The 25,950-nt window shown below is 40.2% G+C and overlaps 1 protein-coding gene and 1 pseudogene across 1 annotated transcript; both read left to right on the top strand.

Annotated features, from left to right (window-relative positions):
* The first annotated feature begins 798 nt into the window (after window positions 1-798).
* LOC116746026 (olfactory receptor 4D2-like) lies at window positions 799-1,731 on the top strand. The gene has a single exon (XM_032617217.1). The coding sequence runs from the start codon at window positions 799-801 to the stop codon at window positions 1,729-1,731; it is 933 nt and encodes a 310-aa protein (XP_032473108.1).
* A 13,886-nt stretch (window positions 1,732-15,617) lies between these two features.
* On the top strand, window positions 15,618-16,546 carry LOC116746010 (annotated as a pseudogene).
* The last annotated feature ends 9,404 nt before the right edge of the window (window positions 16,547-25,950 follow it).

Here is a 25,950-nt window from a genome sequence, read left to right on the forward strand (position 1 = left end):
GTAAGGGGCCACCTACATCAATGAGGGAGGCACTTCCTATAGCTGTTCACCCACCCAGCAGTCAACACCACATGTTTTTGAGTATTGACTGTCAGCAAAGATAGGCACTGCAGGGCAGAAATAAATTATAAGATGCATAATTATACCTCTGGGAGCTTAGAGTTGAATTATGGAGGGAAAACCTAGAAATGTTAATGAACCATGAAAAGTTCATTAACATTATGATATGTTCATTGTTGCATGAAAAATGATTGGTACAAAAAAGTATTAGAGACTGGAAAAGGGAGGGTATCTTTAGAGCAGGAGACTACACAGAGGACAGTGATTACCATTTATTATTCCAGACACTGTTCTAGGATCCTTATGTGTTATTTAATTCCCTAGGTAATTTCTATAAAGGACACATTCTTCTTAGAGACGTGGAAACTGAGATCCAGATCAAGTAAATTACTGAAGGTCAAATTTCAAGGAAATAGAAGCTCTGAAATTTGACTCTCGTTTGTTGGATTCTAAGTTGTCTCCCCCATCACTATATTACACTGAATCATTGAAAGGCAGGCTGTATGTGTCTCTGGATGGCTTTAAGATATCGCTTGAATGTGTATTCCAGCACTGACTAGTGAAATCTCCAAAGACAAGGCCATTTAATCAGCACCTGGTATTATGATTTTCACATGAAGATGTCCATCATCTGGACTTGGACAATTGCTTTGAGCCACTGAGCACTAGAAGGGCACATAGTAACTTCATGCATCTCTGTCTATGGTGTGTTTTCTTTAGGTGTATGGAGAAGAGACCATGAAATCAGGAAGCCTCACATGGGTATCAGAATTTGTCCTCCTGGGGCTCTCCCAGACTCAGGAGCTCCAGTTCTTGTTTCTGATGTTCCTATTTGTCTATACCACCACTCTCATGGGAAACCTCCTTATCATGGTCACGGTGACCTCTGATTCCTGGCTTCAGACTCCCATGTATTTTCTGTTCCAAAACCTGGCTATCTTAGACCTCTGTTTCTCCTCAGTCACTGCCCCAAAGATGCTTGTGGACTTCCTCGCTGAGAAGAAGACCATCTCCTACCAGGGCTGCATGGCCCAGGTCTTCTTGTTCTACTTTCTGGGAGGTGCCATGATCTTCTTCCTCTCAGTGACAGCCTATGACTACCTTGCTGCCATCTCCCGGCCCCTCTACTATGTCACCATCATGAACACTCAGCTCTGTGTGGGGCTGGTGGTGACAGCCTGGATGGTAGGTTTTGTTCATTCCACTTCCCAACTGGCTCTGATGCTTCCACTGCCTTTCTGTAGCCCCAACATCTTAGGTAACTTCTACTGTGATGTTCCACAGGTACTGAGACTTGCCTGCACAGACACTTCTGTCTTAGAGTTCCTCACGATCAGCAGCAGTGAGATGCTTGATGTCATCTTGTTCCTCCTCCTCCCGATCTCCTACTCAGTCTTCCTGGTGATGCTGAGGTCCCACTCAGGGAAGGTAAGGAGGAAGGCAGCTTCTACCTGCACCACCCACATCATCGTCGTGCCTATGGTCTTCATTCAAAGCATTTACCTCTATGCCTGGCCCTTCACCTCCTTCTCCATGGACAAGGCTGTATCCTTCAGCCACAGGGCCATGACCCCCATGGTAAACCCCATGATCTACACCCTGAGGAACCAGGAGATGCAGGCAGCTGTGAAGAGATTAAGGAGGCACTGGGTGGTTTGTAAAAGGGAGTGACAGTGGGTCACTTTTCTTTGGCTTCGTTTTCCATTTGTAAGGTGGAGAGAGAGTATCTGCCCTCTTCATACCCGTGGATGTGTTGTGAGGGTCATCGTAGAAGTAAGTATTGAAACTAAACAACTTACTCAGATTTTTAGAAAAAAGGAAAATATCCTTTTTTTTGTGGTGGATGATTTGAGCACTCCTAGGACAAGATGTGTTGTCATGGAAACATTCTGGAAAGCCATACTCTCCTTTCTGCCTTCTTGGTGGACAGTTTCCTCTTAAAATGTCAACATTTTCCCAGAAGAGCAGTTCTGTTTTCTGTATTTTGACCTGTTTTCCCAGTACCCCATTTTGGTGTGAATCTGGATTGTTGGAAACTGCACAGAATTCAGAGTATTAATCCTTAAATTAGAGACCCTAACCCAACACTTAACAAACAGATGACCTTGAATGAGACACCTGGCCTCTCTTGAACTCGTAACTTCTTCCTCAACAAACTTGCTGAACTTAATATCTGACCCCAAGCCTCCCAGGTTTATTATAAAAGTCAAATCCCCCAAATTGTAAGAAAACATCGAGTGAACCATATAATTATATTTTATTTTATTTTCAAATTGGAAATGATCATGAATATTCAGATTTTTTGCTGTACATTTTAATATAGTATAATAATTATTACAAGCAAAAGATTATGTGTAAAATGCATGTAAGCTATAAAACACTATATTGTATGGACACTCATGTACAGACTACTCAGTTCAAGAACCATATGGCACCAATAGCTTATACCTGCCTGTAGGTACTCTCCATCACATCACTGCTCCCCGGATGAAGCTATATTGTTGAATTTTGTGTTTATCATTTCATTGCTTAAAGAAATAATTTCATCACATTTTTACATAATCAGTGTATTGTTTTGTTTTGCTTTTTTTGAACTTGATAAACATATCAGACTGTACTTAATATTCTGAGGGTGTTTTTCACTCAACATTATGTTTCTAAACACCCACATTGCTCTGTTTGACTGTGGTTCATTCATTTGCGCTGCTATATTATATTCCGTTGTGAGAATAAATTATTGGGCTTGTTCCCAGTTTTTGCTCTAGCAAACAGTGCTCTTTTGAATATTTTTCTGCTTGTCTCCAGTTGTTATATTGAGGAGCTATGGGTCATTACCTTGAAGTGGAATTGCTGAGTCATGAGATCTTCAAAGACTTACCTTTACAAAATCGTGCCAAATTGTTTTCCAAAGTTGTAACACATTACATGTTCATCAGCAGAGTTGAAGTGTTCCTATTGATTCACATCCTCCTAACAGTTGATATTGTCAGATGTCTTCATTTTTGCCAGTGTATGGGTAAACAATGATATTTCACTGTAGTCATTTTGCATTCCTCTAACATTTCTTTCCATATTTTTTACTGCATTCAGGTTTCCCATGAATGCCTTTTGTTCACTTTTCTACTGACTTTTTCTAGTTAATGTAGGAGTTCTTATATAATTTGCTGATCTATTGTCAGCTATATTTATTACAATACCTTCTCCTAGTTTGTGGTTTGTCTTCTTTATTTTTGGTGTTAGTGTTCGTGTAGTCAGGTATATCAATCTTTTATTTTGGTATTACCTCTTATTGAGATCTAATTTTTAAAAATTGCTTCTTATCCAGAGGACAAAAAGATATTCTGCTACATATAATAGTTCTTTTTTTAAATATAAAGTTTGTTTATTTATTTATTTTTATTTGGGCTGCGTTGGGTCTTCGTTGCTGTGTGTGGGCTTTCTCTGGTTGCGGCGAGTGGGGGCTACTCTTCGTTGCGGTTCACGGGCTTCTCAGTTCAGTGGCTTCTCTTATTGCAGAGCACGGGCTCTAGGCACGCGGGCTTCAGTAGTTGTGGCACGCGGGCTCTAGAGCGCAGGCTCAGTAGTTGTGGCGCACGGGCTTAGTTGCTCCGCGGCACTTGGGATCTTCCTGGGCCAGGGCTCGAACCTGTGTCCCCTGCGTTGGTAGGCAGATTCTTAACCACTGCGCCACCGGGGAAGCCACATATAATAGTTCTTCTATTTTAACTTTTTAAAAAATTTAACTTAAAACACCTTTTTAACTTTTTGAAAAATCTCAAACTTACACTAAAGTTGCAAGTATAGTATAAAGGACTTTTTTTTTCCCCTGACGGTTTGAGGAAACCGGGTAAGTTGCCAACCTGATGCCCACCTTAATATTTGTGTGTATTTTCTACAAAGACATTCCCTCCAATGCTGCCATACAGTCACTAAAATTGATACACATCAATACATTGTTAGAATCAAATCTTTAGCCTCTACTCAAGTTTTGCTATATGTCCCAAGAAAGTCTCATAGAAAGAGAATCTGTTTCAAAAACATGTGTTGTGGGTCTTCCCTGGTGGTCCAGTGGTTAAGACTTCGCCTTCCAATGCAGGGGGTGCCAGTTCGATCCCTGGATGGGGAGCTAAGATCCCACAGGCCTCGTGGCCGAAAAAAAAAAAAAACACCCAAACATAAAACAGAAGCAATATTGTAACAAATTCAATAATGATCCACATCAAAAAAATCTTAAACAAACAAACAAACAAAAAGACCATGTGATGCATTTAGTCGTCATGTGTCTTTAGGCTCTTTTGATCTGGAAGAGTTCCTCCTTGATTTTGATTATCTTGGAACTTTAAAAAATTATTGGCCAATTATTTTGTAGAATGTCCTTCAGTTTGGATTTGTCAGATGTTTTATGATGATTAGACTCAGGTGATGCATCTTTGTCAGTTTGCCAGGAATATCGCAGAAGTCATGCTGTGTTCTTATTACAACCTATGAGGGATGAGTGATTTTGCTTTGTCTCTTTACTAGTGTCCCATCACTCTTTTTTTTTGTTGTCCCATCACTTTGATTACTTGACTAAGAAGTGTTCATTAGGCTTCTCACCTAAGTCATTCATTTTCCCTTGGAAATTAGTAAATATTTTGTGGAAAGGTACTTTGAGACTATGTCAATATCTGGTTTCTTATCAAACTTCCAATTTTTATTTATTATCTGTGTGAACTTGTATTTTCCTTTTTTTATTCATTAAGTTATAATCCATTATTATCATTACTTACTTTGATGCTCTATTTACCCCAGATTTGGCCAGTCATAGTCTCTTCAGGCTGGCTTCTATGTTCTTTTTTTTTTTTTTTTAATATTTATTTGGCTGCATCATTGTGGCACGTGGGCTCTAGAGCACGCAGGCTTAGCTGTGGCATGCATATGGGATCTTAGTTCCCCGACCAGGGATTGAACCTGTATCTCCTACGAAGGCGGATTCTTAACCACTGGACCATCAGGGAAGTCCCATATGTTCTTTCTATTCTTTGAGCACTTCCTTTCTTACTGGTCCAATGAAACACCCCATGCTTATCTTGTACTTTCTGTGCTCCAGCTCTGGGATCAACTATTTCAGTAAACAGTCCTGCTTCCTTTGAGTGGAGAATGGTATTTAGAAGGCAAATTTGGGTGCTGGGTGTGCTCATTGTTTCATATATATATATATATATATATATATATATATATATATATTTCTCCTTTTCCAATCCAGCATCACAGAACTTAGAACTTATTCTGTTTTTCCCTTTCCACACTTAAAACTATTTTCTCTGCTGAGGAACCTGGCTCTCATAATCCTTTATATAAATACACGAAATTCACTTCACATAAAATTAACTTTTTCAAGTGTACAATTTAGTGGCATTTAGTATTTTCACAGTGCTGTGCAGCCATCACCTCTGTCTTGTTCCAAAACAGTTCATCCCCCCGAAAGGATTTCCCATACCCGCTAAGCAGTCATTCCCCATTCTCTCCCCTCTCCTCAGCTCCTGGAAACCACTAATCCGCTTTATGGACTTACCTATTATGGACATTTCATAAAGTAGAATGATAAAATATTTGTGTCTGGCCTCTTGCACTTAGCACAATGTTAATAAGGTTAGTTTACACTGTAGTAGGTATTAATACTTCATTCTTTTTTGGCCATGACGCATGGCTTGAGGGATCTTAGTTCCCCCATCAAGGACTGAATCTGCGCCCTCAGCAGTGAAAGCATGGAGTCCTAACCACTGGACCGCAAGGGAATTCCCTGTACTCCGCTCTTTTTTATGGCTGAATACTATTCCATTGTCTGGATACAGCACATTTTGTTTACCCATTCATCTGTTGAATGACATTTTAGTTGTTTACATCTTTTGCCTATTGTGTGTAGTGCTGCTGTTAGCCTTTGTTTGTAAGTATTTGTTTGAGTACCTGTTTTCAGGACTTTCAAGTATATACCTAGGAGTAGAATTGCTAGGTCATATGGTTAATTCTATGTGTAACTTGTTGAAGAACTGCCAAAGTGTTTTCCACAACAGCAGTACCCTTTTTTGTTCCTGGGTAATAGATCCTTGTCAAATTTTGATTTGCAAATATTTTCTCCCATTCTTTGGAAGAAATCTTTTACTTTTTTCATAAGGGTCTTTGATGCACAAATTTTTAAATTAGGATGAAGTCCAATTTATCATTATTTCTTTTGTTGCTTGTGTTCTTGTTACCATACCTAAGTATGCCTTGCCAAATCCAAGTTCATAAAGATTTACCTCTATGTTTGCTTCTAAGATTCTTATAGTTTTGTCTCTTACATTTAGGACTTTGATCCATTTTGAGTTAATTTTTTGTAGATGGTATGAGGTAGTGGTCCAACTTTATTCTTTTGCATGTGGATATCCAGTTGTCCCAGCAGAATTAATGAAGAGACAATTCTTTCCCCATTGAATAATCTTAGCACTCTCTGTGAGAATCAATTGACCATAAAAATATGGTTTATTTCTGGACTCTCAATTCTATTCTCAATTCTATTCTGTGTAGGGATGGGCCCTTGGAGTTCCCTACTCTGCCATTTTCTCTGACATCACTCTATCCTTAATTTATTAACTTGCTTCATTCATCCCCCTGTATACAACCATCTCCCATAGCAGTTCTGTCCATGTTTCCACTCTCTCCCCTGATGCTTTCCTCACTCCAGTTGGGCTTTGGTATCACACAGCAGACCAGCCCCCTGCTCAGACACTTTCCTTACCCTACTCATGCTCCAACACCCCCATCAGAACATCCCCGACGTGGAAACCCTCCTCACCCTGCTTGGGCTCTGACACCTGACATCAGGGTGCACCTCTGCATAGACACCCTTCTCATCCATTTGCAGTTTTGCTCCCCACACTGAGTCATCCCACTATGGGAATATTCTTCTCACTGTGCTTTAACGTTCACAATTAGTGGCTCCCAAAAGGGATATCCAGGCTCTGACAACCCATGCTGGGCCCCATCCTGTGAAAACTCTATTCAAACTATGTTTTTATTCTACACTAGGAGGATTTTCTCAACTCTACCTTCCAATCTCTCTATTAAAGTTTTCATTTCTGTCAACATATTTTAATATCCAAGAACACTTTTTTGTTCTATGATTTTTAATATCATCTTGTTCTTATTTATGGATTCTATGTCTTCTTGTTTCTCTGAAAGGATGTTAATTATATAAATTTTTCTTCTAGTTCCTCTGTCATCTCTGTTTGTGTCTCATTTATTTTTCTATTTATTTTTTTTCCCTTTTGTATTAGTGGTCTTCCTGTTGATCCTTGGCTATCTACATCTAAGAGTAAGGGAGGAGGGTGGGAGGGAGGGAGACGCAAGAGGGAAGAGATATGGGAACATATGTATATGTATAACTGATTCACTTTATTATAAAGCAGAAACTAACACAGCATTGTAAAGCAATTATACCCCAATAAAGATGTTAAAAAAAAAAGAAATACAACTATTGAAATGAAGAAGAACAGAATTAAACATAAAAAAAAGAGTAAGGGAATAAAATATGAATTCGTACCTCTATGTATTAAACTTTACCTTAGGGGTTCTGGTGGAAATCAGCTCTTTACTGGAGGACACCCAAGTACCAATACATGGAGATCTATTTTTCAGGAGTTGTTGTTTCTGCAAAGAAAAATCTTGATTTCCTGTCTTTGGCTTAGATGCTCAAGTTTTGTCCTGGGGTGAGGAGCGCGATGATCCTCAGTACCTCTTAGACAGAGAAATTACCGCTGACCTCCTTTTCTTATTTGAGTTTGTGACCTCACATTTGAGTTCATGACCTCTGCTGTTAGAAGAGTTATCCTACATACGACAGAATTTGCATCCCTGTCAGTATTCTCTTGCCTCTGGTCCATCATGTTCATCCCCGTTTCCAGGTGCTTTATAAGAAGATAGCCTTGTTCTTGGGTGTCTACCCAAAGCCATTGCCAACCACCTCCCCCTTGCTTGTCCCCTATCATAAGTGTTCACCTTCCCAGAACACTTAGAAGCCAGGAGCGCTCATGTGTTCATGTGATCCGGTTCATGTGATCACAACAAACAGTGTGTTAGCCTAGGAGATTCTGGGGAAGATTTCTCCTCCAGGAGTAGAGGCAAGAGATGCAGGAGGAGAAAGAAAATGCCCTCCACCCGTTTCCTCCCCACCAACCTTTGAATGAGATGTGTGAGGACTTACACCATAAGGAAGCATGGAGGCCATCTCGGCTCATGAGGGCACCACAAAGGGCACCACAGACTCACTGAATCAGGGTCTTGATATCACTGAGCCATGGGTCCTTGTTGGCTCGTCGGCTTTCACACTCTGAATTTTCTTAATTACCTATTTATCCTCCTCCTTCTGTTCTTAGCTCCCATCTCCTTTTCCCTTTCTCCTCTAGCTCTTCACCCTCCTCACATCTTTTATGATTTTGAAGCTGGGATGGGCTGGGTAACGAACACAGAACACTTATAAGCCCCTAACTGCCCTCATGAAGTCTCTTCTGAAACAGGATGGGGTATGAACAAACAGAGGAGCTGCACCGCTATGTTCATCCTCTCAACTCTCCCATCTCTCCTCCTCCCTGCTGCCAGAGAGGCCCGCATCTGTCAGGTCATTCTTCTGTATGACGTCCTCCACCGGCTTCTCACCTCCCTCAAGGTAAAACTTAAGTGTATGAGCCTGGTCTCTTAACACTATTCACAGTGATTCCTGCCTCCTCTCTACCCTAATGTCCCTTCACTTCCCCTGTGCTCCAACCTTGTCAAGGCCCTGAGGGTTCTTGGAGTGTATGCTGTGCCAGTTCATCCAACCTTTGTGCCGTCAGAAACACACTTTCCCTCCTTTGTCTGCCTAACACATTTGAACTTTACCTCTGTTTAAATGTCATGTCCTCTCCAAAGTCTTCCTTCTCTTCCAGCCATGGTTAGCTGCTCGGCCTTTTAACCATTGGCCATTCTGCTAGTAGAGGTATCTCCTCTCTGAAGTGCCTTTATGTGTTCCTGGGTCTGTTTTTCGCATCAACCTGTGAGTTCCTTGAGAGGAGAATGGATTTCTTATTTTTGTGTCCGCAACATTGTGCATTGAGGTGTACCCAACCTGCCTTTTACTGGTCTCCTATTCTTAAAAAAGGATAACTTTCAGTTATGCTAACAAATAGACTGCCAAATATTTCCCAGCAAAGATGGGTTTATTCAGGATCAGCAGAGAATTGCAATTCAGGGTCTGCACCCATAGTGAGCCACGTGCAAGTCCCCAGTGGGAAGGGAACTTCTTTCTTTAGAGAGAAAAAAGAAGGTGGCAGGCTGTAGTAAAAAAAAAGAGCCCATGGCTTTTCTTTGGCTGAGTCCTTGCCAGGAAAGAAGTAGAGTCTTTCTTTTTCCTGTTGGGCTCTGCTATTGTCACAAGGTTTGAGAGCTCCCCCTTCTGGTCTCTCAACTCTATTTAATTGAAGCTTCTGTTTATTAATTTGTACACATTTATTGAATGTTCACAACGGCCCAAGTACAATAACTCCAAAACAATAAGCCACTTTGCAATCAATTTCTAAAACAGATAACTCGTCCGCAATCATGCTCTGAGGAATCAACTTTGGGGTTGAAATGTGTTTACAAACATTTATGTGACTTGAGAGGAGAAATATATAAAGTAGAAGATATAATGGCTTTCTTATTGAAAACCAAGTCAGAATTATAATTAATTAGTCCAGGTAATTTAATTAGTTATTGTTAATAATGTTACAGTTAGTGACATCTGACAGTCAAGGAGATTGATAAGACCTAGTCCCTTCCCCAGCCTCAACCCAGGCTATTTTAACGAGTGGTTGGTTTTTAAGTGGAATAAAGCTCTAAATATTGGGAAGAATTCATGTTTTTTCAATCTATATCTCTTGTATTTGGACAAAACCAGAGCTTCAGATAGTGTTTTTCTATGTCCTTGCTAAGTATAAATATTTGTAACAAAACAACTCAGATCATCCTGGAAATCTCATGTAGAAAGGAAAGCTACTGTACACCAAGATTAGAAATTCCAATTCTGGTTCATCATAATAAGAAAATATATGCACTTCCTGTACTAGTCCTTGTATGAAAGGAAGGATCTTACTGAGTAATAATTCATATATAAAGGGTACTAGAATGTTATAGATGGTGCAATAGAATTGGATATGGATGGGGAATCAACCTTGGGATCCAGTTGACAAAATAAAAGACCGATTTATAGGTTTTGTTTCCAATGTAGTATACAAATATTTTCCCACCTATAATGTTGTCCAAGTCAAGGTCAATTAATTCTTTTTCGAAAGGTAACCTATTAAACCAGTTGCCTTGATGATGCTGTGAGAAAGAACTGTTCATTCTGCTGACAAGAGCAGTGAAACTCAAAGTCAGTGGTTCTCAGACTGTGGCCCCAGATAAGCAGCATCAGCATCACCTGAAAACTTGTTAGAAATGTGAATTCTCAGGCTGCACCCCAACCTACTAAATGAAAAATCCTGCGTGGGAGTGCCTGAGTTTTAACATTCCCTCCAGGTGATTCTAATGCATGTTTAAGTGTGTGAACCACTGGTCTATGAAATGGGTCCTTCCAAAAATCCCAGAAATTTTGAGAGTTTCTGGCCTTACTAATCTTGATTTCCTAATCTTACATGTCATGAATCTCTACAATTTTCATTGTCATTGGTGGGTTTTTGTTTTGTTGTTTTTTAAAAAAATTTTGTTTGTTTGCTTGCTTTTTGCCCTCAAGGCAGACCTTTCAAACAGTAAGTGTTATTTTTTGTTGCTGCGTTGTTTTGTTTTTGGAGTTTTCATATAGAATTATTTTATTTGCACTTAAGCAGATGCATTAACAGAAGGTAGTTTGGTTATAGTCTCCATGTGTTAAATTATTTGCTCATGCGTTAATTCAGTTAATATTCATTAAGCTTCCAATATGTTCCAGGTATTCTTTTTTTGGGGGGAAGGGAGTTTGCAATTTTTTTAATTTTATTTTTTATACAATTTTTAAAGGTTACACTCCCTTTACAATTATTACAAAATATTGGCTATATTCCTCGTGTTGTACAATACATCCCTGTATCCTATCTTACATCCAATAGTTTGTACCTCCCACTCCCCACCTCTATACCACCCCTCACCCCCCTTCTCACTGATAACCACTAGTTTGTTCTCTATGTCTGTGAATCTGCTTCTTTTTTTGCTTTATTCACTAATTTGTTATACTTTTTTAGATTGCACATATAAGTGATATCATATAGCATTTGTCTTTCTCTGTCTGACTTATTTCACTCAGCGTAATGCCCTCAAAGTCCATCCATGTTACTGCAAATGGTAAAATTTCATCCTTTTTTATGGCTGATTAGTATTCTGTCATATCTATATACTGCATCTTTATCCATTCATCTGTTGATGGGCACTTAGGTTGCTTTCATGCTTTGGCAATTGTAAATAATGCTGCTAGGAACATAGGGGTGCATGTATTTTTTTCAAATTAGTGCTTTTGTTTTTTCCGGATATACACCTAAGGGTGGAATTTCTTTGTCACATGGTAGTTCTGTTCTTAGTTTTTTGAGAAACCCACATACTCTTTTCCACGTGGCTGCACCAATTTACAGTCCCAACAGTGTACAAGGTCTCCCTTTTCTCCACATTCTGGCCAACATTTGTTATTTCTGTTCTTTTTGATGATAACCATTCTGACAGGTGTGAGGTAATGTCTCATTGTGGTTTTAATTTGCATTTCCATGATGATTAGTGTTGCTGAGAATCTTTTCATGTACGTGTTGGCCATCTGCATTTCCTCTTTGGAAAAATGTCTATTAAGTTCTGCCAATTTTTAATTGTTTTTTTTTTTTGTTTTATTGATGTTGAGTTGTACGAGCTGTTTATATATGTTGGCTATTAACCCATTATTGGTCCTATCATTTGCAAATATTTTCTCCGATTCAGTAGGTTGTCTTTTCCTTTTATTGAGGGTTTCCTTTGCTCTACAAAAGCTGTGAAGTTTAATTAGGTCCCATTTGTTTATTTATTTTTTATTTTTTGCGGTACGTGGGCCTCTCACTGTTGTGGCCTCTCCCGTTACGGAGCACAGGCTCTGGACGCACAGGCTCAGCGGCCATGGCTCATGGGCCCAGCCGCTCCGCGGCATGTGGGATCTTCCTGGACCGGGGCACAAACCCGTGTCTCCCGCATCAGCAGGCGGACTCTCAACCACTGTACCACCAGGGAAGCCCCCATTTGTTTATTTTTGCTTTTATTTTCTTTACTTTAGGAGACATATCTCAAAAAATATTGTGACAATTTATGTGAAAGAGGGTTCTGCCTATGTTATAGTATACAGTTGTACATTTATGTCTTTAATCCATTTTGTGTTTATTTTTCCATATAGTGTTAGAGAATATTCTAATTTCATTCTTTTATATGTAGCTATCCAGTTTTCCCAGCACCAATTATTGAAGAGCCTGTCTTTCCTCCATTGTATTGCCTCCTTTGTTGGAGATTAATTGACTATAAGTGCATGGGTTTATTTCTGGCTGTCTATCCTGTTCCATTGATCTGTGTGTCTGTTTTTGTGCCCATACCGTTCTGTATTGATTACTATAGCTTTGTAGTATAATCTGGAGTCAGAGTGCATAATTCCTCCAACCCTGATCTTCATTCTGAAGATTGTTTTGGCTATTCCGGGTCCTTTGTGGTTCCATACAAATTTTTAAATTATTTGTTCTAGTACTGTAAAAAATGCCTTTGGTATTTTGATAGGGATTGCATTGAATCTGTAGGTTGCCTTGGGGAGTATGGTCAAATAGCAAGTGTTTCTGAAAGACTTAGAAACTTTTTAACAACTCCCATTGTTCCCTTGTCCCCATCAAGACTCATTCCAGCTCTGCTTCCTGTTCCCAGTCCAATAATTTCTCCCTAAGGATATCCCTTCGTCCCCAGGGTCATGCCGATGAGTTGTGTGTGTGAGGTATGGGCAGAGATCAGGAAGCTGTGAAGCTGCATAGAGAGGACCTCCCAGAAATATGTAAGACCTGAACTCTGTTCCCCCATTCGGGGCTAAAGGAAGGTGAGAGCCTGAGGATTTCCACTTCCGGATAGGTCAATGGTAGCTAGGTTCTTGAAAACACCTGCTGGAGGCTAGAGAGAATAAACAAGTGACATAGACTTGATGGTACTAAGTTTAAAGTTGGAGAAGAGCCTCGGAAAGTAATTGAGGGGATGTGTTTTTAAGCAGCTGCTTTAGGTTGCATGTAAAACCCAGTAATTTTAACAACCACTTATAGATCTGGCTTTATGAGATAGGGAACATAGGATAAGTAAATTCACTTTAAAAATCTCCACATAATTACCTCCTTAGTACATTAACTTGACAATATTTACTGAGCATGTGCTGTATCAGAGCGGCTGTTCCAAGTCCTGGGGTTGCCAAGATATTGAAATTACAATGTAGTAAGTTGAGGAGAGAAGCTGAAAAAATGAATGATGATAAACCCATAGCAGAGTATGTTTTCGATGTTTAAGAACACTGAAAAATGGGGAATTTGTTCTGTATGGGAGAAATGGTGACAGGAATGACAGAGAGGGTGATGTTTTAGTGGGCCTTTTCTAGGGTTGAGAAGGTATGAACAGAATTCCAGGGAACCAACATGGAAATAAATAAATATGGAGCATGTTTAAGACTTTAATCCATTAAAGAGCTAGTGGTTCATCAGAGGCGGAGATACCGATTAGAAAGGCAGGTGGAGCTTATGTTTTATAGCCCTGTGTGACATGCTGTGTTGCATGCACGTGTACGTGTATCCACCCTGACTTGATCCACAAAGTATTGGATGTGGCTCCTAAGGGGCTCTGGTGAGCATCACTACAAGGATAGAAGTGAGAGGGGAATGTGATCATTTCAGCATTTAGAAAGGTCTCATGGACAGCTGTGTAGAAAGTGGACTGGAGTGAAAAAAAATTGAAGTGAAAAATAAGAAGGGAGTGATCTCTCAGACATAGAGAATAAATGTATGGATGCCAAGGGGGTGGGATGAATTGGGAGATTGGGATTGAAATATATACACTGCTGTGTATAAAATAGATAACTGGTGGGAACCTACTGTGTAGCACAGGAAACTCTACTTGGTGCTCTGTGGTGACCTAGATGGGAGGGAAATCCAGGAAAGAGGGATATGTGTATACGTATGGCTGATTCACTTTGCTGTACAGTGGAAACTAACACAGCATTGTAAAGCAACTGTACTCCAATAAAAATTAATTTAAAAAAATAAGGGAGTGGTCTCTGATAGATAATGGATTGCATGAGGTCAGGGTGGGAGATGAGACGAGGCGGGGGTAGTGGGGAGGGCACTTAACCCTCACCTGTCACCTCTATCTCTCAACCTCTATGTCCTTCTTCCCCTTTGCTCCCATTCCTTCCCCTGTCCACCATCTTTCCATCTCTTCTTCCTTCACTCATTCTATTCCCCCATTTTCCTTCCTTATAATTTCCTTCCTCCCTTTAATTCTTCATCTATTTCCATTTCTTCTCCTTCAATATTTTTTTCTCTTCTACTCTTGGATTCAATAACATCTTCTGAAATTTCTGTCCTTTCAGAAGAGCTTTAAGTCTCCTTCAGACAATATATTCATTATCTATTTCTTCACTAATGATAGTTACCCCCTGCCTCTTGTCTTCACCTCTGATCTGGGGAGCCTCACCTAGTAAGGAACCACCGACTGTGAAGGATGGAAACAAATGGAATGCTCCAGATGTCCAGCTGTGTCCAGAGGCTCCCTTGCATGGACCTGCACACACAATAGCTTTTCACCCACTCAGCAGTTAACACCAGCTATTTATTAAGTACTGACTATGAGCAAGGATGGGTACTGCAGGGCACAAATAAATTATGAATCAAGACTTATGTCTGTAGCATATTATGAATTGTGGAGGAAAAATATAGACACATGAAAAGTTCATTAACATTATGATGTGCTAACTGTTGCATGAAAAATGATTGGTACAAAAATGTATTAGAGACTGGAAAGGGGAGGAGGTCTTTAGAGCAGGAGACCACACAGAGGAGAGTGATTACCATTTATTATTCCAGGCACTGTTCTAGGAACCTTATGTGTTATTTTATTTAATCCCCTAGACAATTTCTATAAAGAAAACATTTTTCTTATAGATGTGGAAACTGAGATTAAGAGAGATTAAGTAACTAGCTCAAGGCCAAATCTCAAGGAAATAGAGGCTTTGAAATTTGACTGCAGGTCCGTTGGACTCCAAGAGTCTTCCCACCACTATATTACACTGAATCTTTGAAAGGCAGGTTGCATGTGTTTCTGGATGGCTTTAAGATATCTCAAGAATGTGTATTCCAGCACCAACTAGTGAACTCTCCAGAGACAAGGCCATTTAATCATAACAGGTATTATGATCTGCACATAAATTTCCATCACCTAGACCTGGACACTGAACGCACTAAACGGGCAAGTAGTGACTTCATGCATCTCTGTCTGTGGTTTGTGTTTTTTAGGTGTATGGAGAAGACACCATGGAATCAGGGAACCTCACGTGAGTATCAGAATTTGTCTTCCTGGGGCTCTCACAGACTCAGGAGCTCCAGCTCTTCTTGTTTCTGGTGTTCCTGTTTGTCTCCACCTCCACTGTCATGGGAAACCTCCTCATCATGGTCACAGTGACCTTTGATTCTCACTCCAAACACCCATGTATTTTCTGCTCTGAAATCTGGCTGTGTTAGAGCTCTGTTTCTCCACAGTCACTGCCCCAAAGATGGTGGTGGACCTCCTCGCTGAGAAGAAGACCATCTCCTATCAGGGCTGCATGGCCCACATCTTCTCCTTCCACTCTGTGGGAGGGTGCATGGTTTTCTTCCTCTCATTTATGGCCTATGATTGCCTTGTTCCATCTCCCAGCCCCTCCACTATGTCACCATCATGAACACTCAGATCTGTGTGGGGCTGGTGGTGACTAACTGGGTGGGAGGCTTCATCCATTCCATTTCCCAACTGACTCTGATGATCCCCCTGCCTTTCTGTGGCCCCAATGTCCTAGATAATTTCTGTGATGTTCCACAAGTGCTGAGACTTGGCAGCACGGACACTTCCCTCCTGGAGTTCCTTATCATTTCCAATAGTGGGATGCTGGTCCTCATCTTGTTCCTCCTTCTCCTGACCTCCTACTCAGCCATCCTGGTGATCCTGAGGTCTCATTCAGGGCAAGAGGAGGAAGGCAGCTTCTACCTGCACCACTCACATCGTCGTGGTGTCTATGGTCTTTGTTCCAAGCATTTACCTCTACACCCAGCCCTTTACCTCCTTCTCCATTGACAAGGCTGTATCCATTAGCCAAACTGCCATGACCCTCATGCTCAACCCCATGATCTACACCCTGAGAAACAAGGAGATGCAGGCAGCAGTGAAAAGATTAAGGAGGTATCAGCTGGTTTATAAAAGGGAGTGACAGTGGGCGGATCACTTCTCTTTGGCTTTGTTTTCTATTTATAAGTTGGCGTGATAGCCACTGTTTACTTCTTCATAGCTTTGGAAATGTTGTGAAGTTCATCTTAGAACTTAATAATTTTGAAATTAAGCAACTCAGTTTTTTAGGAAAAAGGAAAATATCCTTATTTTGTGTGTGTGTGAAGGTTGATTTGAACACTCCTATGACAGTAAGATATGTTCCCCTGGAAATATGTTGGAAAGCCACACTCTCCTTTCTGCCTCTGGTGGACAGTTTTCCCTTAGGATGACAGCATTTCCCCAGAAGATCAGTTCTGTTTTCTGCCTTTTGATCTCTTTTCCCGATAACCCTTTTGTTCTTTGTCCAGAGTGATAGAGAACGTGCAGAACTTGGAGACTTGGCCCTAAACTGGGAGCCTTTGTCCCATTACTTACCAAACTAGTAACCTTGAATGAGCCACCTGACTTCTCTTGCATTCATGGATTCTTCCTCACCAAACTAGCATAAAGCAATATCTGTCTCAATAATTTCACTTTTGTTATAAGATTCAAATTTTAAAAATGTGTAAGAATATTTTGTAAACCATAGAACCTACGTAAGGATTATTGTTGTTGTCATTATTCCTGACATTTATTCTTCCATCAGTTGAGTAGTGTTTTGGAAGTAGGGCAGATATTCCTAAGTGCAGTGAGGGAGGCATGGAGAGGGTGGGAGCTGAAATCCAGAGGGTTCATGCAACATGCCCGAGGGTGAAACTGAGACTAGAGAGTGACATAAATTCAGGGGCATGCAGACACTATCAAACTCTTAGAGGAAAACATAGGCAGAACACTCTATGACATAAATCACAGCAAGATCCTTTTTGACCCACCTCCTAGAGAAATGGAAATAAAAACAAAAATAAACAAATGGGACCTAATGAAACTTAAAAGCTTTTGCATAGCAAAGGAAACCATAAACAAGATGAAAAGACAACCCTCAGAATGGGAGAAAATATTTGCAAATGAAACAACTGACAAAAGGTTAATCTCCAAAATTTACAAGCAGCTCATGCAGCTCAATATAAAAAAAAACCAAACAACCCAATCCCACAGAGGTGGGAGTCTGCGAGGGCAGAACCCAGGGCACGCAGATCCAATAGTGCCTGGTTCAGGTTCTTCTCCCTAATAATGGCGACTTCCTCAGTGTCCTGGGTTTTATTCCACTCATCTTGAGAAGGCTTCTACGCATCCTGGTAGAGGGTGTGGCCGCAGCACTGGTTTTGCATTTTCAAGAGACACTGGGCGTCCTCCCACTTCTCCTCGGCCAATTGGCGAAAAAAGTGGCCCACACAGTCCAGAGTCCCATTGTTGCTGTTGAAATAGAAACTCAAACAGGGCCACGTGGAGGACAGGCTCTTGGTGCTCCAGCCAGGCATCAGGGCTGTGCCACTGAGGTGGAACAGCCAAGTTCAGGACACTGGTCCACAAGAGACCTCCCAGCTCCACGTTATTTCAAATGGTGAAAATCTCCCAGAGATCTCCATCTCAACGCCAAGACCCAGCTCCACTCAACAACCAGCAAACTACAGTGCAGGACACCCTATTCCAAACAACTAGCAAGACAGGAACACAACCCCACCCATTAGCACAGAGGCTGCCTAAAATCATAATAAACCACAGACACCCCAAAACACACCTCCAGACATGGACCTGCCCACCAGAAAGACAAGATCCAGCCTCATCCAGAACACGGGCACCAGTCCCAACCACCAGGAAGCCTACACAACCCACTGAACCAACCTTAGCCACTGGGGACAGACACCAAAAACAACAGAAACTACGAACGTGCAGCCTGCAAAAAGGAGACCCCAAACACAGTAAGTTAAGTAAAATGAGAAGACAGAGAAACACACAGCGGATGAAGGAGCAAGGCAAAACCCCAGCTAACAAATGAAGAGGAAATAGGCAGTCTACCTGAAAAAGAATTCAGAATAATGATAGTAAAGATGATCCAAAATCTTGGAAATAGAATGAAGAAAATACAAGAGATGTTTAACAAGGACCTAGAAGAACTAAAGAGCAAACAAACAGTGATGAACAACACAATAAATGAAATTAAAAATTTTCCAGAAAGGATCAATAGCAGAATAACTGAGGCAGAAGAACGGATAAGTGACCTAGAAGATAAAATAGTGGAAATAACTACTGCAGAGCAGAATAAAGAAAAAAGAATGAAAAGAATTGAGGACAGTCTCAGAGACCTCTTGGACAACATTAAATGCACCAACATTTGAATTATAGGGGTCCCAGAAGAAGAAAAGAAAGGGACTGAGAAAATATTTGAAGAGATTATAGTTGAAAACTTCCCTAACATGGGAAAGGAAATAGTTAATCAAGTCCAGGAAGCACAGAGAGTCCCATACAGGATAAATCCAAGGAGAAACACGCAAAGACACATATTAATCAAACTATCAAAAATTAAATACAAAGATCAAGTATTAAAAGCAGCAAGGGAAAAACAACAAATAACACATAAGGGAATCCCCATAAGGTTAACAGCTGATCTTTCAGCAGAAACTCTGTAAGCCAGAGGGAGTGGCAGGACATAATTAAAGTGATGATGGAGAAAAATCTACAACCAAGATTACTCTACCCAGCAAGGATCTCATTCAGATTTGACAGAGAAATTAAAAGCTTTACAGACAAGCAAAAGCTAAGAGAATTCAGCACCACCAAACCAGCTTTACAACAAATACTAAAGGAACTTCTCTAGGCAGGAAACACAAGAGAAGGAAAAGAACTACAATAATAAACCCAAAACAATTAAGAAACGGTAATAGGAACATACATATCGATAATTACCTTAAACGTAAATGGATTAAATGCTCCAACCAAAAGACACAGACTGGCTGAATGGATACAAAAACAAGACCTATATATGCTGTCTACAAGAAACCCACTTCAGACCTAGGGACACATATAGACTGAAAGTGAGGGGATGGAAAAAGATATTCCATGCAAATGGAAATCATAGCAATTCTCATATCAGACAAAATAGACTTTAAAACAAAGACTATTACAAGAGACAAAGAAGGACACTACTAATGATCAAGGGATCAATCCAAGAAGATATAGCAATTGTAAATATTTATGCCCCTAACAAAGAAGCACCTCAATACATAAGGCAAACACTAACAGGCGTAAAAGGGGAAATCAACAGTAACACAATCATAGTAGGGGAATTTAACACCCCACTTTCACCAATGGACAGATCATCCAAAATGAAAATAAATAACGAAACACAAGCTTTAAATGATACATTCAACAAGATGGACTTAATTGATATTTATAGGACATTCCAATCAAAAACAACACAATAGGGCTTCCCTGGTGGCGCAGTGGTTGAGAGTCCGCCTGCCGATGCGGGGGACGCGGGTTCGTGCCCCGGTCTGGGAGGATCCCACATGCCGCGGAGCGGCTGGGCCCGTGAGCCATGGCCGCTGAGCCTGCGCGTCCGGAGCCTGTCCTCCGCAGCGGGAGAGGCCACAGCAGTGAGAGGCCCGCGTAACGCATAAAAAAAAAAAAAACAAAAACAAAAAAAACACAATACTCATTCTTCTCAAGTGCTCATGGAACATTCTCCAGGATAGATCATATGTTGGGTCACAAATCAAGCCTTGGTTATTTAAGAAAATTGAAATTGTATCAAGTATCTTTTCTGACCACAACGCTATGAGACTAGATATCAATTACAGGAAAAAATCTGTAAGAAATACAAACACATGGAGGCTAAACAACACACTACTTAATAACCAAGAGATCACTGAAGAAATCAAAGAGGAAATTAAAAAATATCTAGAAACAAATGACAATGAAAACACAATGACCCCAAACCTGTGGGATGCAGGAAAAGCAGTTCTAAGAGGGAAGTTTACAGCAATACAATCCTACCTTAAGAAACAAGAAACATCTCAAATAAACAACCTAACCTTACACCTAAAGCAATTAGAGAAAGAAGAACACAAAACCCCAAAGTTAGCAGAAGGAAAGAAATCATAAAGATCAGATCAGAAATAAATGAAAAAGAAATGAAGGAAACGATAACAAAGATCAATAAAACTAAAAGCTGGTTCTTTGAGAAGATAAACAAAATTGATAAACCATTAGCCAGACTCACCAAGAAAAAAAGGGAGAAGACTCAAATCAATAGAATTAGAAATGAAAAAGGAGAAGTAACAACTGACACTGCAGAAATACAAAGGATCATGAGAGATTACTACAAGCAACTATATGCAAATAAAAGGGACAACCTGGAAAAAATGGACAAATTCTTAGAAATGCACAACCTTCTGAGACTGAACCAGGAAGAAACAGAAAATATGAACAGACCAATCACAAACACTGAAATTGAAACTGTGATTAAAAATCTTCCAACAAACAAAAATCCAGGACCAAATGACTTCACAGGAGAATTCTATCAAACATTTAAAGAAGAGCTAACACCTATACTTCTCAAACTCTTCCAAATATAGCAGAAGGAGGAACACTCCCAAACTCATTCTATGAGGCCACCACCACTCTGATATCAAAACCAGACAAAGTTGTCACAAAGAAGGAAAACTACAGGCCAATATCACTGATGAACGTAGATGCAAAAATCCTCAGCAAAATACTGGCAAACGGAATCCAACAGCACATTAAAAGGATCATACATTATGATCAACTGGGGTTTATCCCAAGAATGCAAGGATTCTTCAATATGCACAAATCAATCAGCGTGATACACCATATTAACAAATGAAGGAGAAAAACCATATGATCATCTCAATAGATGCAGAGAAAGCTTTTGACAAAATTCAACACCCATTTATGATAAAAACCCTCCAGAAAGTGGGCATAGAGGGAACTTTCCTCAACATAATAAAGGCCGTATATGACAAACCCACAGCCAACATCGTCCTCAGTGGTGAAAAACTGAAACCATTTCCACTAAGATCAGGAACAAGACAAGGTTGCCCACTCTCACAACTATTATTCAACATAGTTTTGGAAGTTTTAGTCACAGCAATCAGAGAAGAAAAAGAAATAAAAGGCCACCTTATTATTTCTGGCTTCTCTTTCTGTATCTCAGATTAAATTTACTTATCCCTTCTCATTCTGGTCTCTATCACCTATTACCCTTTTTGGATAATTTTTCAGAAATATTTTCTGAAATATATCAGTCATTTTTCTGAAATATATAAATACACAAATATATACACATAGACATTATGTTTATATACTTAACAACTTATTATTTTTGTTACATATATTTTCTGTTTTATATATGTATATTATCACATGCATATGCATACATTGTAGTTCATTAATTCTCTTCATCTAATGTCTAATCCACCTGTTTAATTTTTAATCATATTTTTAATTGAATAGGTCATATTTGGTTATTTTGCAAATCTAATATTTTCTGAAATTATGTTGGTCTTCTTGTATCTTTCAATACCACTTTAAGTCTGTAAACATTTTACACATTAAAAACGTTTTATATAGTGAAAAAAAAGAAAGAAAGAAAAGGAATCCAAATTGGAAAAGAAGAAGTAAAGCTGTCACTGTTTGCAGATGACATGATACTATGCGTAGAGAATCCTAAAGATGCTACCAGAAAACTACTAGAGCTAATCAATGAATTTGGTAAAGTAGAAGGATACAAAATTAATGCACCGAAATCTCTGGCATTCCTATACACTAATGATGAAAAATCTGAAAGTGAAATTAAGGAAACACTCCCATTTACCACTGCAACAAAAAAAATAAAATATCTAGGAATAAACCTACCAAAGGAGACAAAAGACCTATATGCAGAAAATTATAAGACACTGATGAAAGAAATTAAAGATGATACAAATAGATGGAGAGATATACCATGTTCTTGGATTTGAAGAACCAACATTGTGAAAATGACCATACTACCCAAAGCAATCTACAGATTCAGTGCAACCCCTATCAAACTACCAATGGCATTTTTCACAAAACTAGAACAAAAAATTTCACTATTTGTATGGAAACACAAAAGACCCGAATAGCCAAAGCAATCTTGAGAAACAAAAACGGAGCTGGAGGAATCAGGCTCCCTGACTTCAGGCTACACTACAAAGCTACAGTAATCAAGACAGTATGGTACAGGCACAAAAACAGAAGTATAGATCAGTGGAACAGGATAGAAAGCCCAGAGATAAACCCACGCAATATGGTCACCTTATCTTTGATAAGGGAGGCAAGAATATACAGTGGAGAAAAGACAACCTCTTCAATAAGTGGTGCTTGGAAAACTGGCCAGCTACATGTAAAAGAATGAAATTAAAACACTCCCTAACACCATACACAAAAATAAACTCAAAATGGATTAAAAACCTATATGTAAGGCCAGACACCATCAAACTCTTAGAGGAAAACATAGGCAGAACACTCTATGACATAAATCACAGCAAGATCATTTTTGACCCACCTCCTAGAGAAATGGAAATAAAAACAAAAATAAACAAATGGGACCTAATGAAACTTAAAAGCTTTTGCACAGCAAAGGAAACCATAAAAAAGACAAAAAGACAACCCTCAGAATGGAAGAAAATATTTGAAAATGAAGCAACAGACAAAGGATTAATCTCCAAAACGTACAACCAACTCATGCAAGTCAATATCAAAAACACAAACAACCCAATCCAAAAATAGGTAGAAGACCTAAATAGACATTTCTCCAAAGAAAATATACAGATTGCCAACAAACACATGAAAGAATGCTCAACATCTTTAATCATTAGAGAAATGCAAATCAAAACTACAATGAGATAACATCTCACACCAGTCACAATGACCATCATCAAAAAATCTAGAAACAATAAATGCTGGAGAGGGTGTGGAGAAGAGGGAACTCTCTTGCACTGTTGGTGGGAATGTAAATTGATACAGCCACTATGGAGAACAGTATGGAGGTTCCTTATAAAACTAAAAATAGAACTACCATATGACCCAGCAATCCCACTACTGGGCATATACCCTGAGAAAACCAAAATTCAAAAAGAGTCATGTACCACAATGTTCATTGCAGCTCTATTTACAATAGCCAGGACATGGAAGCAACCTAAGTGCCCACTGACAGAAGAATGGATACAGAAGATGTGGCACATATATACAATGGAATATTACTCAGCCATGAAAAGAAACGAATTGAGTTACTTGTAGTGAGGTGGATGGACCTAGAGTCTGTCATACAGAGTGAAGTAAGTCAGAAAGAGAAAAACAAATACCGTATGCTAACACATATATATGGAATCTAAAAAAAAAAAATGGTCATGAAGAACCTAGGGGAAGACGGGAATAAAGACACAGACCTACTAGAGAATGGACTTGAGGACACAGGGAGGGGGAAGGGTAAGCTGAGACAAAGTGAGAGAGTGGCATGGACACATATACACTACCAAATGTAAAATAGCTAGTGGGAAGCAGCTGTATAGCACAGGGAGATTAGCTCGGTGCTTTGTGACCCCCTAGCGGGGTGGGATAGGGAGGGTGGCAGGGAGGGAGACGTAAGAGGGAAGAGATATGGGGATATATGTATGTATAGAGCTGATTCACTTTGTTATAAAGCAGAAACTAACACACCATTGTAAAGCAATTATACTCCAATAAAGACGTTAAAAAAAAATTCAGGGCCATGTCTGCAAGACTGACTACTTACTGCTATCCCCCCACCCACCCCCATTTTCAGACTCAACACTTCTTGCAAACAGGAATGGGAATATCCACTCATTTCCTCATTCATTTATTCATATTTGTAAATATTCCAGCATTCATTTGGGGCTTAATGCATTACTTATCCATAGAAAGTGCTCTATAATGGTTTGTTGATTATCTATCTCTATATATACCCCCCCATTCCCCTTCCTCTTTCCCTCTCTCCCTCCCGACATTGATTTCTGCCAGTTTAGTCTTCCTTACCTCCATCTGGGAATTTCCCCCCCCATTCACTGGTGTGCCTTGCTTGCTCTTTGCCTGGACCTCCATGCCACACAGCCATCATTTCTCTCCTCCACTATCACACTGGGTCTTTGGGGTTAAGCAGAGTTGAAGAGAAGAAATAGGCTATGGTTAGAGTTGCAAGGGGCTGCAAACCCAACAAGTTTAAATAAAAAGAGGGTGTTTATTTTAAGGATATAAAGCTCTTCTTGAAATAAAGTGAAGTTGGATATTACGGGAATAAGCAACTGTCAGTCTGACACAGCAGCTGAACCCTCCTTCTCCCCTCCTCCATTCATCAGTCCCCGCCTATGCAGTCGCCTTGTACATGGCTCACATGGGAGCCTCTGCCCCCAAACCTGACCTTTTCATGCTCCTTCCGCAGTCAGCTAGGTCAGTGTCTCTGGATTCAAATTCCAAAGTTCTATGAGAATAATCTGATTGGCTGAGGTTGGACCACATATCCCATGTGGCTGAGGGATGTGCAGGTCGTGTGACATAAGTGTGGCCATCCAAGCCCACCCCTTCAGCAGGGATTGTGGGTGAGGGTTGTCCCCAGAGAAGGAGCGTGTGTGTGGACAGACTCCCCCCAAACATGTCTGGCATGAAAGGAACAAGTAACACGCCTCTTAATTGGCACTATCCAGGAAACTTGTCATTAGTTCTGTCTAGACATTCATGTTTTTATTCATTCATTAAGTATTTATTGTGTCTACAATTTACTTCTTCTGTCTTACTTTGTTCTTTTTACCCCTAGGTTCTTGGAAAAGTTCCTGAATTTGTTTTGTCTGAACCAAAGAAAGAAAGGACAGGAGCCTGAGGAAGCAGGGCATTCTGAGAGGACACAGGTGGCTGTGGCAGTGGCTGACCCAGGAGGAGCCATCAGCTATTTCTGAGGGAGCTGGAATAGAGAGAGAGCTAAAAGCAGGAGAAGAGGCAGCTGGGGCACCCAAGGGCAATGATGCCTGCCTGGATCTCCACCTATGGCCGTGTCTCCTACAGTGCATTGACACAGGGACATACCAAGGACAGTGCAGAGGGTGCCTGTACAGGCCATAAGGGTTTTATTTTTCTCTGTTGAGTTTTAAAACAACAGGAGGTGCTTTTATAATTGCTATGCTCACTAAATAATGTCAGTGCTAAAATGCTCCTCCCTGCCAGGTGGGTTGCTCCCTACTCTTCATAAACCTGGTACGTGTGTGTGTGTGTGTGTGTGTGTGTGTGTGTGTGTGTGTGTGAGAGAGAGAGAGAGAGAGAGACAGACAGACAGACAGGATTCCGAGAAAGTAGGAGAATTAGAATTAGAGAGGGAAGAGCAGAGGCCTCATGAGGGAGGAGTGTGAGCGATTGAAAGAGGGGATCACATGCTCCCTTAGATTCTGCACAGGTGTCAATAAAGCAGCAAGGCTGTGG

This window comes from Phocoena sinus, chromosome 20 (assembly GCF_008692025.1).
Source record: "Phocoena sinus isolate mPhoSin1 chromosome 20, mPhoSin1.pri, whole genome shotgun sequence".
Lineage (NCBI taxonomy): Eukaryota > Metazoa > Chordata > Mammalia > Artiodactyla > Phocoenidae > Phocoena > Phocoena sinus.